Source organism: Oryx dammah, unplaced genomic scaffold, assembly GCF_014754425.2.
Source record: "Oryx dammah isolate SB20612 unplaced genomic scaffold, SCBI_Odam_1.1 HiC_scaffold_13, whole genome shotgun sequence".
Classification (NCBI taxonomy): domain Eukaryota; kingdom Metazoa; phylum Chordata; class Mammalia; order Artiodactyla; family Bovidae; genus Oryx; species Oryx dammah.
The window spans coordinates 40,808,301-40,830,587 of record NW_024070197.1 but is presented as its reverse complement, the minus strand read 5'-3'; the positions used below and the strand labels follow the sequence as shown (position 1 = coordinate 40,830,587).

General features: G+C 38.7%; 2 protein-coding genes across 2 annotated transcripts in view; both read left to right on the top strand.

The window, feature by feature from the left end:
* LPCAT2 (lysophosphatidylcholine acyltransferase 2) overlaps positions 1-18,380 on the top strand; it is a 65,531-nt gene extending 47,151 nt beyond the window's left edge. Inside the window, exons 12-14 of the mRNA XM_040254015.1 lie at positions 8,352-8,450; positions 14,176-14,311; positions 17,873-18,380. Coding sequence (XP_040109949.1) covers positions 8,352-8,450; positions 14,176-14,311; positions 17,873-18,057 — 420 coding nt within the window. The 3' untranslated portion in view covers positions 18,058-18,380. The remainder of the gene's footprint in view (positions 1-8,351; positions 8,451-14,175; positions 14,312-17,872) is intronic.
* On the top strand, positions 582-1,498 carry CAPNS2 (calpain small subunit 2). Its single transcript, XM_040254029.1, has one exon. It carries the CDS (start codon positions 659-661, stop codon positions 1,397-1,399), a length of 741 nt encoding a protein of 246 aa, XP_040109963.1. The 5' UTR covers positions 582-658; the 3' UTR covers positions 1,400-1,498.
* Positions 18,381-22,287: the final 3,907 nt, after the last annotated feature.

Below are 22,287 nucleotides of genomic sequence, written 5' to 3'. Positions count from 1 at the left end.
TGATTTTTACAGTTTTCTATGTGACTGTTACACTTCCAAAAGATTCCAGAAATGTAGATCATGAATGTGACACCAAACTGTGCAGAATCAGAATCTCAGAGCATGGGATCTAGGGACCCTGCATTAAAAAAATCTCCCTTCCAAGTTTTTCTTAAGAACATTAGATATTGCAAATCTGCTGAAGGAAGAGAATTAGATAAAAATTTTTCTAATGCCCAAGAATTTTTCAGTTGTGCCCTAGCAATAAATATTCCTTAGAGAAGAAATTATTGATATCCTTAGGTCATTTACTTTCTTCTGCTAGGAAAATCCATGTCATCTGCTGAGAAAGAGAGCTAAGAATAATTAACAGCATATAAAAATGCTGTTTAGTAGTTTAATATGTTATACTTAAAATACGATTTCTTCTAATTTGTCAGATATACTGTCACTTAGGAATATTTTATTGAGGCCCTCTGAAAATTGGCAGGTGCTAGGACCTAGTGGAATTCAGGCAACTTCAGTAGGAGGTGAAGCATCACACCCCAGGGTGTGGTACAGTGCAGGCAGGTACAGAAAAGCCAGTTCTTCCACAGGTAAGCTACTTAGACTCCATTTCATCTCTCATACCACCTCCAAGATTTCAGCAGCTTTTATTCTTGCTGGGTAAACCAAAAGCATGTTTCTTGCAAAGGCTCTATTGGAAGGAGCAAATCAAGGTCTTGGACAAGCCCTTGGAGGCCTTCTTGGAGGAGGCGATCAGAGAAGAGGAGGAGGGAATATTGGAGAGATAGTTGGAGGAATTGTGAATTTTATCAGTGAAGCTGCGGCTGCTCAGTATACCCCAGAACCACCACCTACTCAGCAACACTTCACCAACGTGGAGGCCAATGAAAGTGAGGAAGTTAGGCGTTTTCGGCAACAGTTTGCTCAGCTGGCTGGACCAGACATGGAGGTGGGTGCCACTGACCTAATGAATATTCTCAACAAAGTCCTTTCTAAGCACAAGGATCTGAAGTCTGACGGCTTTAGTCTTGACACCTGCCGGAGCATTGTATCTGTCATGGACAGTGACACGACTGGGAAGCTGGGCTTTGAAGAATTTAAGTATCTCTGGAACAACATCAAGAAATGGCAGTGTGTTTACAAGCAGTATGACAGGGACCAATCTGGATTTTTGGGAAGTTCTCAGCTTCGGGGGGCTCTGCAGGCAGCAGGCTTCCAGCTAAATGAGCAACTTTACCAAATGATTGTCCGCCGACACGCCGAGGAGGATGGAAGTATGGACTTCAGCAACTTCATCACCTGTCTGGTTCGCCTGGATGCCATGTTCCGTGCCTTCAAATCCCTGGATAGAGATGCAGATGGCCTGATTCAGGTTTCTATCCAAGAGTGGCTGCAGCTGACCATGTATTCCTGAAGTGGGCATTAAGTCAGGACCCTCCCTGGAGGATAGGGCTGCTAGAAGCCTAGCCATTCTCTCTGCATGGTAGCAGATACCCCATCTGGAGCTGTCATTTTCTGCCGAGTTCTTTCACAACAGGACCTATTTCTGAACTTGTGTTGCCCTTTATTGCTTAATTAAAACAGATTTTTCATGAAAAATACTCTAAGTGGTTTGTATGTTCGCTTTTTGAGATTCAGAATTTATATGGACCTATATATGTGATGGGGAGGCATGCAGGGCAGGCTCTCATGGAGTACATTTTAAGAGGTCATTGCTTGTTTGGTGAATTAATTCCAAAGAGCGGGGAATTTGTTGTTGTTACTGTTAAGAATGAGATTTGGGAAAAAATCCTAGTATAAATCAAGAAAGCTCTCAAGAGATAGATGTATATTTTTCCTTCAAAAAGGTGAGGTGGGAAATTCAAAATCTGTCTTTCTCTTAATTCATGTCTGGTCTTCCCATTACATTAAAAATATGCTTTCCTGAAAACATATTTAACTGTACAGAAACAGGCTCAGAAATTTGAAATTAAGCAGTTTTATATAAGGTAGTATTTTTTTAATGGTGGAGCAGCTATCTAAAATCTAGAATTCTTTAGTTTTATTTTTTCAGTAAAATAAACATGTAAAAGTTTTGTTTTGATATATTTATAGAGGACGAGAGTGTTGAGGAATGAAAGGGTGTGGTCGTAGTTGAAATGTCACTGATTGTCTTAATGAATCAAAATGATCCTTCTTACATGTACTTCACACACAAAATCAGGCATGCCCAGCTGATGTTAGCCAGCTCTTGTCATGTCTTGCCCTGCCTCCCAGCAAGGAATATTCTTTCATTTGTTTGAAATCCGCAGACAGGGAAAAAAGTGAACAAAAAGAACAAAAAAGAACATGTACACAAATCATATGTGTATATAAATGTACACTTATATAAATCATTATATGCATATAAATGTTGCTGAGTCTTTATTGCAGTGTTTCTCAGCCCTGACTGCAAATAGAATCACTGGGAGAGCTCTTCAGGAGTAGTGATAGCTGAGTCCCACTCCACACAAGTTAAAGAAAAATCTTTAGAGGTGGGGCTCAAAGATGAGTAAAGCTCCCCAGCTTTAAATGATTCTAATGAGCAACCAAGGTTGTCTGACAGTGCTTTAAGGTTTAGGCTGTTTTACTGTATTTTTCATATCAGCCTCAGCTGAAAACTGAGGCCCCGCAGGAGTCAGTGTTGCCAGTGTCCAAAAGAATGAAGATAGGAGTATGGAGAAACTGCCACCCAAAAAGCAGAGGCCTTCCTTGTGAATGCCCGTCAGTTTGGCTTTTTCTTTTTTCAATATTTATTTGGCTACACGGGGTCTTAGTTGTGGCATACGGGATCTTCATTGCAGCATGTGGGATCTTTAGCCGCAGCATGTGTCTAGTTCTCTGAGCAGGGATTGAACCTGAGCACCCTGCACTGGGAGCATGGGGCCTTAACATCTGGACCACCAGGGAAGTCCCAGGCTTTCTTCATTTTGATTCAGGTGTTGATAGCAGGGTAAACCAGAATCTGGAATCCCCTGGCCAGTGGACTCAGCTAGAGAGGGCTCATTTGCAAGTTCTCCGTTCATCTGCCTGCTATATAATTGATTTCTACCCCTCCTGTTTCGCTGGTTTTTAATTCATTCCCTCTCTTCTACTCTACTTTGGAAGATCATCCTAAATTCAAAGATAAATCCTTCCTTTCTGACTCATTTAGAGGAAAATTGTAACTCTTAAAATGATGAATTGGCCTATTAACAGACTCAGCTGCCTGTTAGAAATCCCCATTGAAATTGAGAGAGGTTGGCATTTGGCCTCTGTGTACACCGTCATCACCATCATATAATATTTATTAAATACCACATATGTGTGATTCTGAGTTGAGCCAAACACAGAGATCATGTCCACTTTCCTCAAGAGAGTTGTAATTTAAGCTTGGTCTGGGGAGCTACTTAAACCAGGTGTGGTTATATAAGAGTGAGGCTGCTGCCAGCAACCACACATTAATATCAGGATCCCTATTTTAGAATAAAGCCACTAATATGTTAGGCATGGATGTAGTAATGTAGCCAGGAAAAGGGAGAGCTGCCAAGATGCCTTTTAAGGTCTAAGAATATTAAGTTTATAATTTAACCTTTCCACGTGATGGTTGGGGAAAAGAAAATGTAGGCCCACTTTTCTCTCCTCACTTTGTTCTAAATGTTTTATGAAAGTTAAGACAATTATTTCACACTAGGAGTGGTACTGAGTATTTCTCTTCCTCTTCACGTTAAAGGATTACTACTTTTATGATTCTCTTCCTGTGTGCCAGGGCAAAACATTCTGAAATTACTTAAGTTTCTCTTTTATTCTCTTATGAATTTGTATTAAACTTGTATAGATGACCCAAGGCACTAGAGTTGACTCCAGAAAATTTAGTCCAAAGTCTGGATTTTTCTAAGTAGCCCAACCTTTGGCATTGTGTCAAAACCAATAGCTTAAGAAGTGATTGGATTTCTTAGTTTCCATTCAATGTCTTTTTTTTTTTTTCAGTTGATGTTTTAAAGGCAGATTTTCAATATTAAAGGAAGAGTTTACCTAATACTTTTTAAAAATTTTGCCTTTCCTACATGGAAAACTACTGATAGCCTAAGATGAAGGACTTTGATTCATATAACTCTATCAAAAAATTTTTAAGAGCAATGCAATCAATGTAGTAAGTAGAAAATAATAATGATTTTGTTTATATGTTACATTATACATTTACACTTTTAAATTGCAAAGTATCTCATATGATTTTGGAATACACCTTAATCTTGATACAATCCACTGAATTCGATAACATGTAACAGCAGGAAAAAGAACTGTGTGTTCTGTACCTAAACACAGCAAATGTCCAAAAACATTTAAAATTTGTATATCATCTCAAAGTTCACCTTAAAAATATTTTTTGAGTAATAGTGCATGTGTTTTTAAAAGTTGATTTATATATCAACTTCAGTCAGAAATTTCATCAGTAATACTACACAACTCACCCACAGTAGGGCCTTAAAAATATTTGCTCAAGCACCTGCAGGGCACTGATATTAAATATACCTATTGATCCTGCAGTGCTTTCAGAATTACTTTTTTTAAATGTCTATTTTTAATGCTAAGTGGATTAAAACAATTTAATTCCTAGCAATTGATAATATAATTATGCAGGTGGGTAGAAATATGCTCTTAATAAGAATACTGAGGGAAACAGTACCTCTTCCTGGACTCTCCTGTATAACTGAGAGTTTATTGAATTTGAATAATAGTACTTTTCCAGAGAAGTTCAATTGATTTTTACAGAACAAACCCACAGATTTGAGGAATTATTATTATTTTTTTTACTATGGGACTAATTTGAACTTGAAAATTTAAAGGAGTGCATTTTACTTACACTGTTTATTATCTGTTTTTGAATATATTTTATCACTGACCTGCTTTAATTTGAATGAGCGTCAGATTACCTAAATGTTAATTGTCGTTATGGCAATAGTGAGTGTTGTGACCTCAGGTAAAACTTATATCTTAATTTTTTATTAGTAAAAATGAGGAAGTTGACTGGATGATTTCTAAGATACCCCTCAGTTCAAAATTTTGTTATTCTGAATTTGTATGGTATATAAAAAATGTATTGTTTTATTAGTCCAGTAATAAAATATCTCAGAATAATTTCCATAATATGTTTTTTCCTTCACATTATTAGGATAAAAACTTGCATATAATTTCTCATGTAATTGATTATCAAGAATCTGCTTTAATATTCTTTTTTTGGTCACAGCCACTCATATAAAACTGTTAATGAAAATCAGGGGTCCAGAATTTTACCTTTATTTGTGAATAGCAGTAATATTACTATTACTAATTAAATCAATAGCAGTAATATTAAAAGTTCTTTACATTTCTGGTGCTCCATTGAAAAATAAGTTATAATGCTTTACCTGCATTATAACATTGGATTTAGTAGTGTAAAGAAAAATTGGATGCCTCACAATAAATTCAAAGGAGTATTTCAATAGGTAGTAGCCGTACTACCTATGGCTGTATCTTCAGTGTCCATAGATATTCTCTTTTTTAAAATTTATTTAATTAAAGTATTATGTTGACTTACAATGTTGTGTTAATTTCTGCTGTACAGCAAAGTGATTCAGTTATACATATATATATATATATACATTCTTTTTCATATCTTTCTCTATTATGGTTTATCACAGGATATTGAATATAGTCATAGATCATTCTTATATCTATTCTTCAGAACTTGTATTTAACACTTTGTTTCTTAGTGGAAAAAAACCAATTGCACAAGAAATTTACCTTATTAGGCATATATCCACAGTTTCATAAGCTGTTCAACCTCTAAGGCCTAATGAACAACAGCCCTCCATAGTACATAAGAAAATTAGAGTCACAACAAGGAATATTTATGTCCCTTAAAAGTCTACCATCTCGGAAACTTCCGGGGTGATGAAAATGTTGCTGTCAGTAGTGGTAGTTGTTACCCTGGTGTCTACATATTTTCAAAGAACCTCAAACTGTACCCTGAAAACTGATGCTTGTTATTGACTGTAAATGATACCTCAATGAAGTTGATTAAAGGAAAAAAATTACTCTTTTAGAGACTGGAAATCAGACAAAAGGCCTTCCTAGGTGTATCAGTGGTGGAAAAAACCCACCTGCCAGTACAGGAGTCATGGGTTCAGCCCCTGGGTCGGAAAGATCCCCGGAGAAGGAAATACTGGAGATCCCACGCCAGTATTCTTGCCTGGGAAATCCCATGGGCAGAGGAGCCTGGCAGGCTACAGTTCATGGGGTCATAAAAAGTCAGACATGACTTAGCAACTAAACAACAACAAATCAGACAAAAATGGAAGTCAGATCTGAGTTTTTAATCTCAGGAAGAAACCCTATTACTTTAGGGAACTCTTGAAACCTCTGTTTCTACCTTATCCAGTGGGCTGGTTAGTGAAGGTAAATTACTTTTTTTCATTCCTACCCTGAAGCAAAATAAAGGTAACATGGTGATAGACTTGGTTGCTTTGAGATGCTGACGGGGGACTTCCCTGGTGGTCCAGTGGGTAAGACACCACACTTCCACTGCAGGGGGTTTGAGTTCAATCCCTGGTCAGTGAACTGGGTCCCACATGCCACCATGACACAGCCAAAACCAAAACTCATAGAAGCTACAAAAAATTTTCCCTAAAATAATGTACGTATGGAAGAGGCACACCCTTTCAGGGGCTTCAAGGCTTTCCCTTTCAAGCTCATCTGTGAAACCCTAGTGAAGAACACTGCCTGAATGTGTTAAGGTGAACCCAAAGCACTACGTAAGGGTAGATGAGGAAAAGGTAGCATGGTTTTTATCACCTACCTGTGTGTGCGAGGCAGTGAGAACACACTGCACAGAAGGAAAGCAACCCTTGCCCTAGGGGAACTCCTAATAGTTGAAATGTAGACACTTAGTCACAGTTAAAGATTATGGTCTTATCAGTACCAAAATTCTGCTTACTTATCAAGTAGCACACTAACTTTGTTGTTACTGCTGCTGCTAAGTCACTTCATTCGTGTCCGACTCTGTGTGACCCCATAGACGGCAGCCCACCGGGCTCCCCCGTCCCTGGGATTCTCCAGGCAAGAACACTGGAGTGGGTTGCCATTTCCTTCTCCAGTGCATGAAAGGTGAAAAGTGAAAGTGAAGTCACTCAGTCGTGTCTGACTCTTAGCGACCCCATGGACTGCAGCCTACCAGACTCCTCCATCCATGGGATTTTCCAGGCAAGACTGCAGCCTACCAGGCTCCTCCATCCATGGGATTTTCCAGGCAAGAGTACTGGAGTGGGGTGTCATTGCCTTTTCCATTGTTGTTACTAGTTCATAGCTTATCTGGAAACTTATCACTTGAAGATTTTGCTGCCAAAATGATCTCACACCTGAGATTATAATTATTGTGCTTGTTATTCTGTTTCTTTCTCCTTCCTACTCCTCTCTCTCCTCCTCCATCTTTCTCTTCCACTCTCCCTCTCACTTTTCCTTTCTCCTCTTCCCCTTTCCATCTTGATAGTTTTGCCTCTTTTATCTCTTCCTTCTGTCTTCCCTCCCTCTCTTCCTTGCCTCTCTCTTCTTTTCTCCCTCTCTTCCTTAAACTCTCCTTCTCCACATTTCATCCCCTCAGTGTTTTTGTCTAGGTGAGTAGTTCATGTGCAGGAAAAACTCTGCATTCAGTCAGCATGGATTAGAATTATCAACCTATCCTTTTGTATTGCCATCATGCAATACCTGCTGAAGTGTACAGATATTAACATCATATGAATTAATTTAAGTTTCCATAGGCTTAGAAGTGCAGGATCTTCCAGGTCCTGATATCACTAAGGGGCCCTTGCCGTTGCTCATGTTTGCTTATTTGCTCCTGCTTTATTGCAGATTAAGCCTGGAAAGAAGAGAGAATGTAGCTGTGATTATTGCCTCAATTTGCCCTTTTCCTTTCCCTTCTGTTTCCTACCTGTAGAGGGTCTCTTCGTGACCCACTGAGTGTTGGCCATCATGGCATGCCCACCATCAATGGTGGGATGAAGGCTTTGGTCTCACCTAGGAATGAATCCTCCATCCTGCCTCCCAGAGAGACTCCCATCAAGGCTGAGCTCAAAACCCCATGCTGATATCCATAGAATCACTCTTAATGACCCTCAGTGATAAAATGTTTATATTTATCACTGAACACAAATCTATTTTTCATCCCTCTGAACTGGGCTGCTCACTAGCTGTTCTATCTCAGTGCGAGCTTTTTTCCAAATAGACTCGGTGCATGATGATGCTGAGTTGCATGGCCTGCCTGAATTTCGCCTTGTGATTAATAGTTATTCAACCAATGGCCCTGCTAATTGATTTCGCCCACCCTTTCACAGAACCACGATGGCAGTATCGACTTCCGAGAGTATGTAATTGGCCTGGCTGTCTTGTGCAACCCCGCCAACACAGAGGAGATCATCCAGGTGGCATTTAAGGTACTGTCAGCCCCACTGAAAGCATCTAGATCTGTCTCGTAAACAAGTGTTGACTCTAAGTGTATTATTTGAAAATCAGTACATCCATTACAAGTGTTTATAGATTTGCTGTGACATGAACACGAGAATAATGTGATTAAGACAATCGCTACTGAGAATAAAGAAAACACAAGCATCCGTTTAAGCAAAAAAAGTCTTTGGAAGCAGCCCAGTTAGCAGCATCAAGATTGAAGAGCAGGTGATTTAATAAATTAGCTTAAAGATTATTTCTTCTCAGCCTCCCGGTTTGGGAGCCCCAAAGTGAGTTTTATAAATAAACATGACCTATCTCTTGTCATCCTGATTTGCCATGCAGAAAGTTTTGACCCATCCTTATTTTCTCACTCTATGTGTCAGAGATGTTTTTGGCAGTCTTTTCCTGATGAGGTTTATTTTGTTGTGGTGGTATCAAGTGATAAGAGTCCACATACATGACTCAGAAGACACATACTGAGATCAAGTTTTGATTTTATTTGAGAACAGAGCACATATAATTAGAATTTGGAAAGGAACATCCCATTCAAATATAAATTAGATGAAGCACCTTTCATCTCTACCATGATGTCTTGGATTTCCACCCTGTATGTTTTCCTGTTATATCATATATATTGTCATAGCAGGATGGGGGATTAGGGGGCAATGAATAAAATCCATGTCCCCCATCCCCAGAAGAACTTAATGGAGATTTAAATGATGAGAACTCAGATTTCATTTATCACTTATATGTGCAAAAAGAGGGAAAGAATACATTCCCAAAGTGAGTTTCAATTCTTTAGAGATGAAAGGTGCTTCATTTAATTTGTATTTGAATGGGATATTCCCTTCCAAATTCTAATCATACATGCTCTGTTCTCAAGTAAAATAAAAGCTTGATTTCACTAGGTGTCTTTTAAGTCGTGTATGTGGACTCTTTTATCATTCAGCCCCTTGAGTCTCTGTTTCATCCACCATATGCCTGAGGGCCTTCCCCATGTGTTTCCTACTCTTATTTCTTCCTGATTTTCTCAGAGAAGAATATCCCACTGTGTCCTCAACAAGTGTCTTCCCCTCTATTATTCAGGAAGACTCTCTTCCTCCCAGAGTCCTTTCTCATGTCTTAGAGACTATCCTGGATAGCCTCAGAAATTTCCATGTGTTTTGTCATTGACAGAGAGCCCCCAAGTTGACTTTTTATTTCAGATTGTTTTCAACTGAATTAACTGCTGGGACTATAAAGAACCTAAGAGGCTGATGCTTAGCAGATGGTCACAAGGAAAGGGCCAGAACACTTTCCAAGTTGAAAACTTTTGGCTTTTACAGACTTATTCATCGTAAAACCTAAAATTATGCACATAGCTAACTTATTCCGATCCAGTTATTTCTGTTCCTGTTCTGGGATTTTCTGTGTGATTATAAGTTCAGCTGGGCAAGTGGTCACTTTGGGCTTACCAATGAAAGACCTGATAGAAAATTTGGCCCTTAATCATAGTAATTATTGTTTTTAAAGAAGTCCTGAGATTTTTCTCTAGCCTAGACCTTGGTTTTCAGGGGGAGAGGTAGGGAAAGGAAAGGAGAACCTAAAACTATAATTAGCTCTTTTTTTCAGTAAAGCAAGTGTCACGCTTTATTTTGGTTATTTTTTTAACCTTCTCAAGGGTGTTTGATGTTTTTAAAAATGATTTTGGCATGCTTCTATGTTTTTCATTTAGCAGTATCATTTTATATATACAGGATCCATTCTCATCCTTTTATTTGAGTAATGCTTCACAGTTAACTGCCCATCTTTGATTGTATTTCATCACCATGGTGACCTTTAGAGGTAGAATATTAGTCAGCATTCTTCAGTCGTTAGCAGTAGACTGGCTGAGGAATCAGTTGTGAGGACAACAAGCAGGCTCCTGGGAAGACCCTGAAGCAGGCAGCTCCAGAGGTCCCAGCTACGGGAACTGCTCTACGTTTCCCTTGGGCACTGCTGTCAGAGAGACAAACTCCAAACTCTGTTCATCATTCAAATTCTAGGCAGGGTCCAGGTGGTCTTGAACCACGGGCTTGCTAGGGAAGACAGGATGTTTTGATTTAGAGCCAAGTTTACTCTACCCAGCAAGGCTGTCATTTAAAAGTTGATGGAGAGATCAAAAGCTTTACAGGCAAGCAAAAGTTAAGAGAATTCAGCACCACCAAATAAGCTTTACAAACAAATGCTATAGGGACTTCTATAGGAAGGAAATACAAGAGAAGGAAAAGACCTACAAAAACAAAACCAAAACAATTAAGAAAATACCAATAGGAACATATATATCAATAATTACTTTAAATGTAAATGGATTAAGTGCTCCAACCAAGATACACAGACTGGCTGAATGGATACAGAGTCCTGCAGCATTCTGTACACTAGGGAGATAGCACTCCCCCATTCTCCAAGGAAACTGGGGTGTTAAACCTTCTACCAGAGCCCAGAGGATGGGATTTACCTGAGATCTGGGAAATGTGTAGCAAAGAGACTATTGGGAACATGAGGAATTGAGAGAAATGGAAGGGTATTATGGGGTCATTGTGGCAAAATGTCTTTTGTCACAACGACTGTGATAGGAAGTAAAAGCCCCAGGATGGACGTGTGAAGGGAATTTATACAGAAGAGAGAGCCATCAAAGCACCAAATGTGGCAGGAATTTAGACGATTTGATGTGTTGGTGAGAACTGTTTAGGAATGGAAGACTTTTATAGAAAACTTAGAATTTATGGGAGTGGGGTGTGTGACAACCTGGCTGTTCATGTCTGAAGTTCAAGGCCCATAAAGAGCCCTGGGGCTATCATTTGTGAAAACAAATGCTAATGCACTTTGTACTTTCCAACTGTCTTATTCTCCATTCAGGGGCTGAGTGTAGAAAATGGACTAGGAGTCTGTGTCTTTTCATCAAGGGACAGGAAATCACAACTTCAAATTCTGTTTTTCTCCTCCCACCCCGCTGCTACTGCTGCTAAGTCGCTTCAGTAGTGTCCGACTCTGTGCGACCCCAGAGACAGCAGCCCACCAGGCTCCCCCGTCCCTGGGATTCTCCAGGCAAGAACACTGGAGTGGGTTGCCATTTCCTTCTCCAGTGCATAAAAGTGAAAAGTGAAAAGTGAAAGTGAAGTCGCTCAGTCGTGTCTGACTCAGCGACCCCATGGACTGCAGCCTACCAGGCTCCTCCATCCATGGGATTTTCCAGGCAAGAGTACTGGAGTGGGGTGCCAGTGCCTTCTCCCAGGCATTGCAAGGTAGATTCTTAACCACTGGACCACCAGGGAAGCCCTCCATAATTTCTTAAAAGAAGAGCCCGTGCCTTTGCCTCCATATCTCACATCTATTTGTGCCTCCCACCCTAGTGGACAATTAAAGCACTATTCAATATTTGCTTGTTGTTCATTTCGCAATTATCACACCTTACCCTATGCCTGTTTTTGATTGTGTGTTTCGTCAGAAGTGGATACTTTAACAGCAGGAGCTCTAGATATTATCTGCCTGCCTTTGAGTGCCAGCTTGACCACCGACAAGCTCTGTGACCTTGGGAAAGTTGCCTGGCTTCTGTGTTCCTCAGCTTTCTCATCTGTGAGATATGACTAAAAACAACCCCTCCGGTACATAAGACTCATTAGGGTAGACTGTCATCAGGGTTAAATGAGTGTGTAAAGGGATTTGAACATGTTGGATCAGTGCCTGCAAAGATTTAGCATTGATATCATTTTAAAAATGTGAATACCCTGGAGAAGATTTTGAATATGTCGTATCAACTATCCCTGATTTGCAACTTGAGTTTCAGTGTATCCCACCCTTTCCCCTCTGCCTATAAACATATTCAGTCTCTCCCTTCCTGTAGGCAGCCTCCTTTTGTGCATGGTTGTTACCCCATTTCTCTCCTGCCCTTTATTCCATAATTTCTTTTTAAATCAATTATTAATTTTGGCTGTGCTGGGTCTTTGTCGCTGAGCAGGCTTTTCTTTAGCTGCAGAGAACAGGAGTTACTCTCTAGTTGCAGCGTGCGGGCTTCTCATTGTGGTGGCTTCTCTTGTTGTGGAGCACAGACTCTGGTGTGAGCGGGCTTCAATAGTTGTGGCATGTGGGATCTTCCCGGAGCAGGGATCAAACAGGAAAAACAAGAGTCTGGGGTGGAGAAGCAGGAAGGGCAGGAAATGAGAATTTATAAGGAAGCAAAAACAGAACTTGCATATCAGTTAGAGGTCTGTAGTACTGGAAAAGAAGGAGCCAGTGGTGGCCGAGGTGTTCTGGCTTAAGCAAATGGGTAAAAGTGAGTTATGTTACCCACTGGTATCCCAGGCATTGCAAGGTAGATTCTTAACCACTGGACCACCAGGGAAGCCCTCCATAATTTCTTAAAAGAAGAGACCGTGCCTTTGCCTCCATATCTCACATCTGTTCATTCCTTGATTCCCATTACCATCTGTCATCAGGATCTCCTAACTACCAAATCCAGCAAACCTCTTTGCTCCTTGCTTGGCCTTCCTATGGCATTTTACTGTGTTGGCCATTACCACAGTCAAAGTTTCTTCCTCTTTCCTAAGAACTTCCCCTAGCTTCCAAGACTCATGTTCTTTCTTTCTGCTTCTCCATCTCTCTGACTGCTTTTGTTATTGTTTTTGCTGGCTCCTCTTCCCTGCACACACCTCAACTCTTACAGTTTCCAGGACTCTGCCTTACTTTGTGCATTTTCCACAGAGAAGCTCAAACACATAGTTTCAGTTCTTACCTGAATTCATATCTCAAGGCTCATCATTCTCCTGTGCTGATGTGCTAGACTTTACTTCTAACTGACACTTCTGATTCAAATTTACCTGTCCAGGCCTAACCCTTGATCTCATTGGGTACCTGTTCTCCCAGTCTGGGTAACATAACGTTTTCACCCCTTGCTCAAGTCAGAACACCTCGGCCATCACTGGCTCCTTATTTTCTATCACTGCAGACCTCTAACTGAAATGCAAGTCCCACCTTTGTTTCCTTATAAATTCTCTTTTCCTGCCCTTCATGCTTCTCCACCCCAGACTCTTAATTGTTTTTCTTGTCTCATAGATTCAGTGGATATTAGTTTGAGCAAACACCAGGAAATACTGAAGGACAGGCAAGCCTGGCGTGCTGCAGTCCATGGGGTTGCAAAGAGTTGGACATAACTTAGCGATTGAACAAGAACAGAAGTCTTTTCAACCTCTGCCTCCAATCCATCCTCCACCCTCTTCCTTAGAGAGCTCACTCTGCTCACAGTCAGTCACACCACAGTCCTTCCCATGATCATCCTGCAGGGTTAGATGATACACTATGACTTGATTCCTGGTTGTCTTTCTCTCTCCTGACTCGAGCCCCAAGCAATCACCTACCAATACCTATATATTCCTTGCATACTCCTTGTATATTTTCTTCATGTAATGGCATAAAGCCTTCCCTGACCTCTCCAGGTAGGATTCATTTTGTTCTACAGAGGACCCCCACATGCTTCTGTGCTTACTGTGGTTGTAGCCCCTATTTTAATTTTATCTCTTTCTACCACTAAACTATAAGTATTGTGAAGGCAGCAGAGATCATACATATGGACATATATCCCAAGCACCTGGCACAGTGAATGTCTGAATTACTAAAGAATTTATTTTCCAAGATTATTCCATATTGCCATTGCTCTGGAGGAGCTCGTTCTTAGGCTTTATTTTCTTTTTCCTTCAGCTCTTTGATGTTGATGAGGATGGCTTCATAACAGAGGAAGAGTTCTCCACCATCCTGCAGGCTTCCCTTGGAGTGCCTGACCTTGATGTTTCTGGTCTCTTCAAGGAAATAGCCCAGGGGGACTCTGTTTCCTATGGTGAGTAGGCAGTTTGGCTCCTGATTCAGTGTATGAAGAGGGCATCCAGACTATGACTGACCCTCATACAAGTGTTGTTTCCCTCCTCTAATATGTTAATGATAGAAATAATAGTAACAATGATGATAGCAATAATAGTAGTAGTGGTGTAATGGTAGAAGCTAATTATTGGGAAATTACCATATGCTAAGCACTCTTCAAACATTTTATATATATTAATTCATTTATTCTTTACAGCAGGCCTGTTCAATCAGTACTCTTCATTATTCTTATGTTCTCAAGATGCAAAGAATTCACCAGAAAATGTCAGAGTTGTAGCCACAGTAGAGGGATACAGGCTGAGGGGCCCACAGTAATAACAGTAACTAAACCATCTATTAATGTTTCCTGTTAGTAGTTTAGGTGAGCTTTCACATTCATTATATCATGTCATGTTGAGGGCACCCCTGTGAGGGAGGGACTATCATGGAGGAAGACCTTGAGGCCAGACGGCAGGTCTGTCCACCAGCCTTTCTCCTGATGACTCAAGTCCATGCATTAAAATAAGTGCCCCTGGGACTTCCCTGGCAGTCCAGTAGTTAAGACTCTGCTCTTCCAAGCCAGGGGATGTAGGTTCGATCCCTGATTGGGGAACTGAGATCCCTCATGCCTCGTGATATGGCCAAAAAATAAAAACAAAAATTTAAAAATAAGTTCTATAAGGGATGAAGGGATGGTTCATCAGTTTCCATGTATTTCATAATATTCTTGGGAAACACAAGTTGGTGGAGCTTTGATGTGGTCATAGACATGGCTTATCTTCCCCAGTCTTCTCTGGTGGGCTGGAGGAGGATTCCTCTTGAATGCCTTTTTCCTTCTGGCGCTCAAAGAGTTTCAGCCTGATAACTTTCATTGGATGGGGGCTTTAGATCACATACTACGCTTACTCTCTGTTTTTAATTACTGTCATTTGGCTATCTTTTCTTCTATTTTTAGATAATTAAATGCCTAGGGCACTTACTCTATTAAGTTTATTAAAAAAAAAAGAAAGGATAAAATGGGAAGTATATACTGATGTAAAACTTAAAGAGTCATAAACCTCATGTGTACTAATTCTCTGGCCATTTTCATTGCATAATTACTCCAAGCTACCATTCCTTTTTTAGTATTCTTTTTAATTTTTTTTTTTATGCTGACCATTTTCAAAATCTTTATTTAATTTGTTACAATATTACTTGTTTTATGCTTTGACTTTTTTGGCCTCAAGGCATGGGGGATCTTAGCTCCCTTATCAGGGATCAAACTCACACCCCCTGCACTGGAAGACGAAGTCTTAACCACTGGACCACAAAGAAGTCTCAAAGCTACCACATTTTGAAAAACTATTTTGAATTATTATTTCAATGGAAGCTAATACTGAGAATTACTTGTAGGTAGTCATATGTTTACCTGTTGATTTTAATATTTTTTTATAGAAATCTACTTTGTTTTTTTGGAATTCAATACTCTTCTTTTTAGAATACAAAGAATATCTCCTCTTCCCCAATATTAGGCAAGCCCACTTTTTTTTTTTGCAGGAACATTTGAGGTATTTAAATATGATTTTATGAAAGAATAGGTTTAAAAATTTATCATGAATGTGGCCATTTACATTATTTAAATATGATCATTGAAGTTTTTATTCCTGGTTTTCCTTTAGCAAAATGAATACCCAAATTCTACTTACCACCAGTTCATAGCACTTCTAGAAATGAGTTACTCTTTAATGCCACTGGCATCTCTGAAGAAGACAGAGACCTTCATCTTTTGATCAGAGCACGTCTTAAAATTAAAGCTCATGTTTTCTGTAGATCAACTCTCCTGCCTATGTATCTTAGAAATCACTTAACGTCTACTTTACCTCCATCACTGAAATAGACTCATGCAGATAAATCTTTATTTGGGGGTGTTAAGAAAGAATAATTAATAGCTTACCTGATCTGGAAATATAAAGTCTATTAATACAAAATAATGTTGTAATTACAGAGAATGATCTGGGCTCAATCTGGTAACTTCCTCATCACTGAGACCTGTTTATATCATCAAGAATTGCTAGGTACTCTAATGTGCCATGAAGTAGACACTTGGTTATCAGAGGATTTTTTTTAAATGGATAGAAATAGGATATTAGGTTAAAAGCCTTTTATTAGAGAGTCAAATAGCGAGCTTATTCAAAGACCATGCTTCCTTTGCTATATAAGTTCAATAAAGCTTTCTCCATCCTAACAGAAAAGGAAAGAGAAGTTTCAAAGTTGAGGGTAGCATCATATTTCAGAAACTATTAGGGGCTTAAGGTTCAAATTCTGATGGTTAATTTAATAAGTTAATTTCTATACTCTACCTATGTCGCAAATCAAAACACCTGAGATAAAAGGAGGCCCACGACTCAGGGGTCTTGTGATATGATTATTCTATATTGTACACTCTACTTATTCTTACTGACCATAAGTCAGGCAGGGCTCAGCTTTTCAACATTGTTCATTTCTTTACCAGTTTTAAAGGTTAAAAACATTTTAAAAGTCAGTAATAGAAAGTCCTGGGCTTCCCTGGTGGCTCAGCTGGTAAAGAACCTGCCTGCAATGCGGGAGACCTGGGTTCCATCCCTGGGTTGGGAAGATCCCCTGGAAGAGGGCATGGCAACCCACTCTAGTATTCTTGCCTGGAGAATTCCCATGGACAGAGAAGCCTGGTGGGCTACAGTCCATGGGGTAGCAAAGAGTTGGACACGACTGAGTGACTAAGCACAGCACAGCACAATAGAAAGTCCTGGAGAATAAAATTTTAAACATTTTTTATTATAGAGAAATAATAAAATTATATATAACAATAAAACATAAACATGGAGCATAATGAAGGTTTATAAATGAACACTTGTATACTACCACTCAGATCAAGAAATAGAATTTTTCAGTAACTCTAGAAGCCTCCATGCACCCCTTCCAAAAATACAACCCCTTCCTCTGTCTTAAAGGAGGGAACTGCTGACCTGACTTAAAAAGGAATCTCTGCCTGCTTTGCTTTAGCATTTTGCCACAAAAGTACAAATTTTAAATATATTTTAGTTTTGCCTAAGTTTTTGAACTTTGCATAGTAGCCTCATACTGGCTTTTTTCATTTGACATTATGGTTTTAAGATTTATCCACATTTTTACAACACAGCTATTCATTCATCTTCATTGCTGTACAGCATTATGTTCTCTGAATATGCTAGGATTTATTTCTCCATCTCAACTGTTAACAAACATTTGAATTGTTTCCATTTTTCACCTATTATGAATAACATTGCTGTGAACATTCTCATGCATGTCTCCCAGAATACAGTATGCACAAATCCTCTAGCTTATCTATTTGAGAGTCAAGTATGCATATCTTCAACTTGACTGGATAATGGAAAAAACTATCTGCCAAAGTGGTTGTATAATTTATAAGGGTTGAGTAATAGACTTTTGCAATCATTATATTATTAAGATCATGTGTTAATCTGCATCATGCCAAAAGAAGATTCATCTCAATTTATTGAATTTTGTTTTTTTCTACTCTTAGAGGAATTTAAAAGTTTTGCCCTAAAGCATCCAGAATATGCTAAGATATTTACAACCTACTTAGATCTCCAGACGTGCCATGTGTTTTCATTACCAAAAGAAGTCCAAGCAACTCCCTCAGTTGTAAGTAATAAAGTCAGCCCTGAAAGTCATGAAGAAAGTACCTCAGATAAAAAGGACGACTGAAAACAAATATTCCTAATACGAAACTGTGGTGGCTTTTATTTGAAATTTCAAAGGCATGTATTGGTAGTATTTTACTTGTGACTGAGTAAGGATGATGTTTAAAAAAGATAGCTTTTTTATAAAAATGATAGATTTTTCTTTATTGAAAGGCTTCTATTCACATGTATTTATCAATATTCCTTTTCTTTTGTACAATATTTTGCTATACTGATTGGCTTACTGGTAAGAAAGGTATTTTTATGGATTTTCCAGGTTAGTTTGTATATCCAAATAAATGAAATGACCTCCCTTGTTTACTGAGGAGCATTAATCATTTTTCTTTATTGAAAGGCTTCTATTCACATGTATTTATCAATATTCCTTTTCTTTTATACAATATTTTGCTATACTGATTGGCTTACTGGTAAGAAAGGTATTTTTATGGATTTTCCAGGTTAGTTTGCATATCCAAATAAATGAAATGACCTCCCTTGTTTACTGAGGAGCATTAATCAACACTGTAAAAATTTTTAAAGCATAAACACTTTTTCATTTACCTTCCTCTAAAGAAATAAGGTTGTATTCTGTTAACTCTAATTTCTTCCCATTCTGGAAATAAGAATGAAGAGCCTGAGGAATGTTGCATAATTTTATACCTTTAATTTCACAGATTCATCTTTTCCATTTGTATTTCAGTTTCTTGGATCACTGAATGTGGGGGGATTAGAAGGGAGAGCTCTGTTAATTAGATCAGTTCAGTTCAGTCGTTCAGTCATGTCTGACTCTTTGCCACCCCATGAACCGCAGCACGCCAGGCCTCCCTGTCCATCACCAACTCCTGGAGTCCACCCAAACCCATGTCCATTGAGTCGGTGATGCCATCCAACCATCTCATCCTCTGTTGTCCCCTTCTCCTCCTGCCCTCAATCTTTCCCAGCATCAGGGTCTTTTCCAATGAGTCAATTCTTCGCATCAGGTGGCCAAAGTATTAGAGTTTCAGCTTCAACATCAGTCCTTCCAATGAACACCCAGGAATGATCTCCCTTAGGATGGACTGGTTGGATCTCCTTGCAGTCCAAGGGACTCTCAAGAGTCTTGTCCAACACCACAGTTCACAAGCATCAAGTCTTCGGTGCTCAGCTTTCTTCACAGTCCAACTCTCACATCCATACATGACCACTGGAAAAACCATAGCCTTGACTAGACAGACCTTTGTTGGCAAAGACTCCTTAAAAACTCATATTCTCTTGAGCATGCATCCCTATTGTTGATTTCCTTAACCATGTGCTAAGGAAATCATACCCTTTTTTGAGATCTACAGATTTAGAACTTTGTTTTAAACACAACAACTGTGGCCAAAGGCTATGTGGGAATTGCCTTATTGAAGGTAACATTAATTGTATAATGAGAAAATAAATTGTTTGCCACAGAATTTAGTTTCATTTTAGTTGGGTAGTTTAGAATGTAGTACTTGCCCAGTAAATGAATCAGATTTACTTTATTTACATAATATTAGTATTAATATATTTTACCATCTAAGTGGGAATTTTATTAAGTGTCCTCTCAAATTTGAGAAAATGAAAGTGAAAAGTGTTAGTCACTCAGTTGTGTCCAACCCTTGCTACCCTATGGACTGTAGCCCACCAGGCTCCTCTGTCCATGGAATTCTCCAGGCAAGAATACTGGAGTGGGTTGCCATTCCCTTCTCCAGGGGATATTCCTGACCCAAGGATCGAACCTGGGTCTCCTGCATTGCACACAGATTATTTAACATCTGAGAGCTTGCCTGAAATATCAACAGGAAAAATAGGAAGGTATCACCAAACCATCACCAAAAGCTAGGGAATCCCCAAACCTACGTTATTAATGCAAGACCACAATTTAATCCCCAGGCAGGAATTTAGCAATTTTTTTCCTTTAGTTTAAGCAATAATTTCCCTCAAATACCATTTTATTAGATGTCGTGCATGCTTACTAAAAAGTTTCATCCTTAAGTATATATGTATGATTGTTCGCTTTTTACATATCTTAAGCTATTTAGGGAGAAGGCAATGGCACCCCACTCCAGTACTCTTGCCTGGGAAATCCCATGGATGGAGGAGCCTGGTAGGCTACAGTCCATGGGGTCGCTAAGTGTTGGACACAACTGAGCGACTTCACTTTCATTTTTCACTTTCATGCATTGGAGAAGGAAATGGCAACCCACTCCAGTGTTCTTGCCTGGAGAATCTCAGGGACGGAGGAGCCTGGTGGGCTTCCGTCTATGGGGTCGCACAGAGTCAGACACGACTGATGCGACTTAGCAGCAGTAAGCTATTTAGACAAAGAATGGAATGAGCTGAAAGCAATTGCTTAAGTAATTAGAAAAGTACATCTTTATAATATTGTTTATCACATGGAATTGAATATATATAATACTCAGGTACCCTGATTTTTATCATGGAAAAGTCACGTGTTAATCCCATTAATCATGAAAAAGTAGCATTTTAAATTACAAGCTTTCTATGAGGCTCTTGAAAGTGATCCCATTGTTTTACTGTTTTAGAGTAACATTTATGTTCTTTAATTCCACTTCTGCCAATGTACTATTCCTCTTTTACTATGTTACTGAACAAATTTGCTACATAAAATTCTTGGCAATTAAAAAATCTGGTTTTTCCATTTTTGTCTCAAATATAATATACTTTTTAAAATATGGTTTGAATGTAAGTTTGTATATTTGTGAATGTGATCACTCAATTTTGTTTGTATTTAAGCCTTATGAAATATCACACATAATTTTACTCTAATGAAAGACTCAAATTTTAGCCAAAGCAGCAATAGTTAGTATTCCTAAAGTTGACTTTTGACTGATGGAGTGTATGTAATAACGCAAGTTACTACTGTTAGTATTACTACCAACTAGGCCTCTGCTTTCATGCCATCTAAACATTTTCTTCAAAGAGGCTCTACTCTTAGAATTTAAAGTTAAGCAATTAAATTTCATTAAATCAGTTAAATGCACTGTGCTTTTATATAATAGTTTGAAAGACCCAAGTTACTCTTTGAAATGAGAAATACTAGATCCTAAGACTTATACACCATAAAACTTTCAATCAGAACAGTTCTATTGAAGGGTAACGACACACTGAATGTTTACAAAGCAAGTTGCTTGCTTTATGTATATTTAATTCTCTTCTGCCACTGTTTTTGGAGTCTTGGAAGGCTGAATGTGATCGCTAGTATTACTACTTCTAATGGAGACTTAAAAGAGCCCCTTTTAGAAGATGTATGGTGTGTTGTCTGTATGAAGCATGGTAGTATGGCTATCTGATTCTCAGACTCAGGAACTCTCCCTTTCAGACTGTTACAAATGCAAGGCGGTTAGTTGACGGCAGTTAATTGATACACCGCTGACTCTATGAATACATGGGCTCCTCACCACAAAGGTCCTTGTGGAATCCTTATAAGGGTATCACTACAGAGGATAAAAAGACACTAGTAAGAAGTCCTTTCCTAGGAATGCAGACGTATTTATAATTCTTTTTTTCTTTTCTGTTTGCTTGGATTGACTTTGCCATTTTTTGCTCAGTTGTTAGACCAGAGTATCCTGTCAGTGCCATGCTGTGAGTTGATAGAAGGGAAAGGCCATCACGAAGTTCTTAACGTATATCCAACATACATATCTTGTATACATATCATTAACAATGTATATGCTATTTATAACCTACTATTCCACTTGCAATGTAACATTTTCTAGTATCATTAAAATTCTCTGGAAATGTAAAATTTTAAATGTATGCCTAAGGTTCCTTCAGATAACTGTAACATAATCATGTGATCATACTTCAGATTTTGGAACTGAGTTTCATTTTCATCTTGGGACTATTAAAAATAAACAATGCTATATTCCATGATAAGTTTTGAATTATGAATAGTTTGCTAAGGGGCTTATTTATACTTTCTGAATTCTAAAATGAAAAATGTCCTAAAGATTTCATAATTATTAACTTTATTTTAAACTAATTTTATTACAGGAAAAAATTGAATTATTATCCTAGACACCATAGAGTAATTCTAACTTCATGTAGTAGTTTATACATTCATATCTTTTAAAGGTAAGTAGGCTTCATCTTTTTAAGAGTATTTTTCCCTTTGAAAGTAATAGACTTACTGATTATTACAATAAGTAATAATAATACCAATTTGGAGTCCTTACTGTGTATCAGGCATTACGCTAAGTGATTTACAGGCAAATACACATTTAAACAC